Source organism: Centruroides sculpturatus, unplaced genomic scaffold (assembly GCF_000671375.1).
Source record: "Centruroides sculpturatus isolate CEXI.00-Female unplaced genomic scaffold, Cexi_2.0 scaffold999, whole genome shotgun sequence".
Taxonomy (NCBI): Eukaryota; Metazoa; Arthropoda; class Arachnida; order Scorpiones; family Buthidae; genus Centruroides; species Centruroides sculpturatus.
In genome coordinates this window covers 124,527-131,960 of record NW_019385237.1, presented here as the reverse complement: position 1 = coordinate 131,960, position 7,434 = coordinate 124,527, and the positions used below count along the sequence as shown (strand labels likewise).

The 7,434-nt window shown below is 30.6% G+C and overlaps 1 protein-coding gene across 1 annotated transcript; it reads right to left on the bottom strand.

Moving 5' to 3' along the window:
• Window positions 1-3,823: 3,823 nt before the first annotated feature.
• On the bottom strand, window positions 3,824-7,434 carry LOC111636554. Its single transcript, XM_023381834.1, has 6 exons — window positions 7,419-7,434; window positions 7,090-7,172; window positions 6,919-7,020; window positions 6,734-6,835; window positions 6,537-6,602; window positions 3,824-4,448 (listed from the first exon to the last, which is right to left on the bottom strand). Exons 1-6 carry the CDS (start codon window positions 7,432-7,434, stop codon window positions 4,236-4,238), a joined length of 582 nt encoding a protein of 193 aa, XP_023237602.1. The 3' UTR covers window positions 3,824-4,235.

Here is a 7,434-nt window from a genome sequence, read left to right as displayed (position 1 = left end):
TATATTTTTAAAGACAAGTTCATCTTATTCGTGAATAATCGCTTAAAATTTTTGATTACACGTTTAATTATTCTACATTAAAATTCTGCTTTTCCTTAAGTAGAGGCCTCTATCTAAAAAATAATTCGTAGTAAAATTTAAATTTCGTACACTATATAGTAAGGAAATTGGATTATATATATGTATAAATTTTAATGAGAAAACTAAACTGTTACTCTTTTACAATAATTGGCTGACATTTGGTCCACAGTTTCAGTATAAAATTAAATTGTAAGCTATTTTATCCCAAAATACATCATACAATTTGATATGCTTATGGTGTGTATTCAGATTTGAAAGGAAATTGCTGTTTTTCCTGAAAATTCTAACTCTTGTAATTTACGCGAATCTCTTAATAAATTCATACCTCGATCCTCATCAAATGAACACTATCAATTAAAATATGAGTGTTCTTTTGAAATACAGTATCAATTAAAATTCTAATCACCCTGTATAACGGGTGGTTATAATTAAAGTGACGGTTGCCAGACGTGCGTAGAAATCCCTACTGAACCAAATTGAAACTCGTTACACATGCAATTCAGATCACGGAGATATTTACAGGAGAAAAATTAGTTTAAATTTTTACCACCAGGAAAAAATAAGGCGCCGTTCAGTCGAAAACGTGTTTTTGGCCATGGGGGTTATTTGAAAGATCGTGTCTATTAGGAGTGCGTGCACTCCTCTCAGATTCCTCCTGAAATTTACATAAGGCAGTCTGATATTTTTATCCTTGCAGCGCCACATTTTCTCCGATGGTAAAAATTTCAACTAAATTTTTTTCATCCCGTAAATCTCTTATCCACAATCTGCATTGCATCTATACCGAGATTCGTTCGATTCGGTTCAGTAGAGCCGACTCCATGCGTGCCTGAGTACCATCGGTTTAATTTTAATTACCGTGTAATGTTGATGCCTTTCTATTCTAAATTAAATATTTATTTTTTATTAGAGGAACAGAATGGTTATTGTTACAGGCAACAAGCAATGCTTATAACAGAGCATTATGGTTAGAAATATTTTAGAAAAAATCTGAGAACTCGATCCCTTACTTTTTTAATTACATATTAAAATAAGCAGGAAATCCTCGATGATAATATATCGAAGATTGCTTGCTTCCATCCAATGACTCGTTTACTGAATTGGTCTTCATGATATTCTCTAATTTTCTCCCAGGTTTACAAGAGTCCGAGGGATAAAACCACTGAACAGTGAACCAATGACCAGTGGGCTGTTCACTTAGAGTTTTCCGAGTTTCCTTCACATGTCTAATAGTAAAACTGGCCATTTTCGCATGGTATATCTGCCCTAAAGACACACTGCCTTGAAAGAGTTTACATGTTGAGTTGTTGTATCCTTTCAATCCTACAGTCCTTGAGCACATTTCCTACACAGAAAATATGCACATATTTTTCTGTGTGGACAAGTTTCCTTGTGGATATTTTTCATGTGTGATTCTTTCTTGCTAGGACTTTATGGCCATTCTATATAATATCATTACTTAATTGCATAACATGATTTTGAAATGCGTTCAAGATTTTATTCGAATGTATTCTGAAATCTATACAAGTTTCAAATATCAAAACTAAATAGCTGGTAAGAGTTCCTACTTGAATTTCCTAGCACTCAGAAAAGAGGTTAAAGGAATAAAAAAGGAAGTCAGATAATTTTCAGCTGTACTATGGTATAAAATAATAGCTTATGTGATTGTGTTAAGTTATGAGATTTTTACTTTAAAAATATGTAAGTTGAGGAAAAACACTGAGTATTGCTCAAATCGAAAATAATGTTTATTTATTAAACACTGACTTTATAGTATATTTTGAAGACATGTGGCAAATTTTTTGAAGAAACGTGGCATGGTAAAGTACCAAATAAATAAAGATAAATGAAAAAAATTGTCATGTGTCTTCAAAATACACTATAAAGTCAGTGTTTAATAAGTCAACAATAGGAAAAGGACACGGTTTCAAAACAAATACAAATTGAAAATAATGTGTAACGCCATCTGTTCCGAGATTTTATTAGAACGTAATTTTTATATGGTTAACTATTATAAAAAGGCAAAAGCCTAATTTTTTGTAGTAAAAATGGATTTTTACCAACATTTGAAAGCAAATAAGAAGTAAAATTTTTATTAATTTAAGTGTCCACATACTCCAATTATAACCCCTGTCCCACGTCTCCTCCTGACTCTTATAATCTCTAAATTTAATAAAATCAATGCCTTATATCACCTATAGAAGTATTGCTGCTGAATTTGAAAACTTTTGGGTCCTATAATTCTGAGATATAATGCAAAATTTTTAAGTTAGAACATTTTAAAAAATATTAAAATTCGTGAAACATTTCGAAAAATCATCTTTCAGCAATTGTATAATTTTTATGAAATCGAAAGAAATTATACAATTATACTCTTGGATTCAGTAATTCTCTGTTTAAAATTAAAACTTTTATTCTTCCAAAAACCCAATTATATCCTTTAATAACTTGTAAAAAAATAAACCAATTCTTCTTTCTAATATTGACTATTAAATAAATTGAACTTATTGAAAAAATTTTTAAATCTCTGTATAGTTTCGATTTATTCGTATACTGCTACTCGACACATGTTTTACAAACTAAGCTCAGAGTAGACGTAAATGAAACACAAGTCCCTAGTTAAATGTTACAAACGTAAAATACACATCAATAGTACGTAACAAGCCACTTAGCCACACGCATACATAAAAAACAACGAACAATTTTATTCGTATAGACAAAAACAGTCTGACAAAAAAATAGATGATATCTCTATCTCTTAAATTGCAGAAATCATAAGAACGATAAATATTTAAAAGTGAAAATATTTTAAAAATTTCTCCAATAGAATATTTCGATTTTTAAACGAATTTTTCAAAAATTTCTGAACATATGACTGTCTGTGTTCAATTTCACGAAAAAATTTTTCGAATCAAATGAAATTGAACACACACAGTCATATGTTCAGAAATTTTTAAAAAATTTGTCAAAAAACGGAAATTTTTGATTCGAAATTTTTTTTCGTGAAATTGAACAGAGACAGTCATATATGTTCAGAAATTTTTAAAAAATTTGTCAAAAAATTAGAACATTATATAAAGTTATGATTTCATTTTAATTTATGTATAATATTATAAGAAAAATTTAGTATGTAAAACGAAAATTTTGGTTTTTATTTTAAATATTTTATTATTTTTATTAATAGAAATTTATTATCTTACAGATATGGAATCATAGAATACATTTTGAAAAACATGGGTTTTATTGATCGGCGCAATCATGGATTTTTGTTTGTTTTTGCAATCGAGTTAAAAAGTTTTAGAAATTATAGTGGTGAAGTTAATGTGCTTAGTGATCAGACGTTACACTTTCGATAATGTGACGCTTCGTTTGTTTTTTTTTTTTGTATTATGCACTACCCTATTCTGTAATCTACTTATGAATAATTCATTCCTAAAATTCGATATTTAAATAAAAATTAATCGATGTAATTATTTGTTTCTAAGCCTTGTTTTCTTGATAAATTTTCTATGGATGTCCATGCTGAAAATATAGTGTAGCAAGTTGTCAGTACAAAATAATTATTTTAAAAATAACAAATACAAATCTGATAATCAACAGTATTTGTTTAAATAAAAATTTTATTTTTATAATATTGGATAAAATTATTACATAATATGTTTCGTTTTTTCTATAATTAAGTATTTTAATAGGTATATATCTGAATGATAATTAATTTTTTAAATGTTCTCTTTTCTCAATGTTTTTATACACAATATAATTTGTTCACATAGAGCAAATACCAAATATAATACAGATTAGACATGGCTAATCCGACATTATTGTAATTTGTAAAATGCCGGATAGTAATTTCCGGATTACTAATAGATTAGTTAACAGTTGGAATTCTATCTCAACCTATCTTCAAAATACTCTGTAAAACGGTATAACACGTTAATTAGAAAATAAACATGAATTGAAAATTCTTGTTAGATTATCGTACATCTGGCAACACTGAATACTGCAACAATAGAGGCTCGTTGGTGAGGGCGACTTGAAAAATTTGAAATTACCTTAGCCGAAATTAATGTCGGATTAGTGATTGACCTGTTTAATTTTACATAAATATTAACACAGTGTAAATGTCAATAATTGTTCCATTGCATTCTCCCGTTTCAATTTGTAGTTTTGTTTTTAGATAAATTCATTTCATTTGTGTCAATATAAATGTTTTCGGCCCTCTTGTAAAATCCACCATTTGCGTTTTGTGGATACTCGCAAATACTCCTATGGTAATTTTGTAAGGACACGGCTGGATTAATTACGCTTGGTTCTTCGTAAATGCAGCATCTTGTTAATTGCTCCAGAGAGTAACTTGTACCCCAAAACTGCAAAATAAAATAAATATATAAATTATATTCGAGAAATAAAGAATTTGTAAATTGTTAAATTTGTTGGACACTGTAATTAAATTACACTTATTCAGAGCTGTTTAAAGAGATATTTGAAGTCCAAATGCATCCAAACTTGGTATGGTGACATTTGAAACATTTTGGCACCGCAAGTGACATACATTATATATGTACAGTACAAAACATTCATACTTTATAGAAACCATAGCAATGCAGGGGATACTGCTTAATATGGTCGTATTCTATAGATGTAAAACTTGAAGATAATGAACAGTGTGGTCAATAGCCAACCATTATGATACTTCTCGCATATATGACATTGTCTGTCATGGTTGCCAAATTTGCAACATGTCTTTGATGAATCATATTTTTTTAAGCCACAGCAAAGCCGTTCTTTGCATCTAAATCTTATAATTATAAGATTTAGATGCAAAGAACGAGAAATGCACCACGAAGCATTCATTTATCTGTGAATTGTTGTAGAAAGTGCTGTATGCCTCATTCGATGTGTGGAAGTAGTTTCTCCATTTTGCAAATCACTGTATTGTTGCATTTGGGGTTCGACAACTGTTGAGTACGTCGGTGTCTCTTGTCACAGTGTATCACAGGCCTCTTGGGACTAGCTTATTCGGAGAATAGTTCAATGAAGCTGTGAATACATACTTGATTGTAACTTTGGGCAAATACAGATGAATCTGCTGGAAAACATAAATGTTTCCCTTGGCATAATTGCGACAGTTACAGTTCACCATTCACTAATTTGAAAGTGTGCTCGTCGCTCTACAGCATTTTCCGAGGACAAGACACTGAAAATTCTGTCAATACAAAGGTCGGTCGAATTTTCTCTGTCAACGGAAAGTAATTGCTGGTTGCAACTGATCTTATATAAGATAACAATGAATTGACTTTCTCGTTAGCTTCCACACTGCCATAAGATAGGATACTCTACCACCTGACTCCAACCTGTTATTTATTGAGTGTTCAACAACAGCTGTAATGACATCTTTAACGGTTTGCGTTCTGAGGTGGGTTGAACTCCCAGACGTAGTTTCCTCGAATCGATTGATCATACTCCAGAAAATTCAACGGTCATCAGCATAAAATTTTCTGATGGCGAAATTCCTGAAGTATGGCCGCAGCATTGCTACTGTTTTTATAAAACAGTTCCACAAGAAAGCGGCATACAACATGGTGATTGGCATCACAGCTGGTAAGACTGAAATTCAACAATTGTGGCCACTTTTATGCCAGACTTTGATCGCAGTCGTGTGGTTATCAAAAGAAACTGCTCTTGTATTGCTTGCAGCGCCGAAAGTGCCATAATGATGAGTTTCGGTAAAAAAAATTTTACGGGAATGTTTTCCGCATGTCCTGAAATGTAACCATACCAGCTTTAGATGTATTTGGACTGCTAAACATCTCTGCAGACAACGTTGAATAGTAGAACTTCAATTATGATCATCCAATCGAAGAAAGTAATATTGCTGATTCCAATTTTATAGGCCCCAATATAACGAATTTTAGAAACAACAGACAAATCCGCTTGTTTCATCATCTATGGACAAGAATTTCAGTGATGTTGCTGTTAGTGCATAGATATCCGCTAACCAGCGCATCGATATTGTTTACGTCCCTGAAAGTGTAGTGTTTGTTTCTCTCGATGTCTGTATTTATTATTATATCTTATATAATGTTCATTTTGTAGTCGTCCAAGACGTCTTTTGATACAATTGATACTATTGCACCATACTAAATTATTGTAACTAACACCAATTCTGTATATTATCGAAAGAGATGTTGAAGATCTACATAACACAAATGTTTTATAATTATGTAACAACCAGATTATACCTGAAAAAATTGACCCTATTGAGGAATCAGCAATGCCAAGTGAAAATTAGCAATGGCATATTAACTCTGCCAATTTTCTTTCAAGAATTAATTATCAATAAAATGAATTAATGACTGTTGTACGTCACAATGCTATTAAAGATTTATAAATACTTAACTTTTCTATTTCATTATAATGTAATCCTAAATAATATAAAATAAATTTATACTTACATCACTAGATTTCTTGAACGTATCAATGGATCTTCTCCTCAGGGCCACTACTATTATGAATATGATCTGAAATGAAGATAATTTGTGTATTGTTTTGCATCACGTACCAATTTCATATATTCTTTTACTCATAAAATTAATGAAACTTAAATAAATCACCAATTAAAATTTACATAAATCATAGTAAACCCACTTACATTTGCTACAAGGAATATTCCCGCTTTACCGAATATAACGGGATACTGTATTTTAAACCAGACTCCACAAGCAGTTTTGCCTTTAAGATTGGGAGGACCATCCTGTTTTTTGTGCAAAAAAAAAAAATATTTAAATTCAAAATATTGAAAATTCAATGGCAAAGATATAAATTTGTGATTCTTACTTTCAACAAATCGTAAGTGAAATAACTCGCGGAGGCAACATCGATCATTAATATTAACGATGCGATGACGATCCATAAACAGAGGATTTTCCGATATTTTTTCTGTTAAAATATTAATTTTTAAAGTACATTGCCGTAAATATAAAATTTACCAATTTAAACGTCACTTACTGCGTTTCCTCTAATCAAAATAAACGATGATATCAGCCATAGTATATGGAGGAATGTGGTGATTATTACAGTTATAAATAGTACTATAAAGAAAAACATTTTTAAGCAAACTCATGAAAATACTTTCTATATTTTACAGCTAAGTAACTTTAATTTCTATTAAAAAAGAATATATTACAGCTTGACCATCACCAATTCACGAGAGCGATTTCAAATTTCTATAGTCACCGCACAAATCCGCAATTACTGTTTGGTGATAGCTGCTGCATTTTCAAACACTGCTTGTTTTTCTATTTGTCTTTTGTTCATTTTTATTATAACCTGTGTACCTTTAGCCTCAGTCAT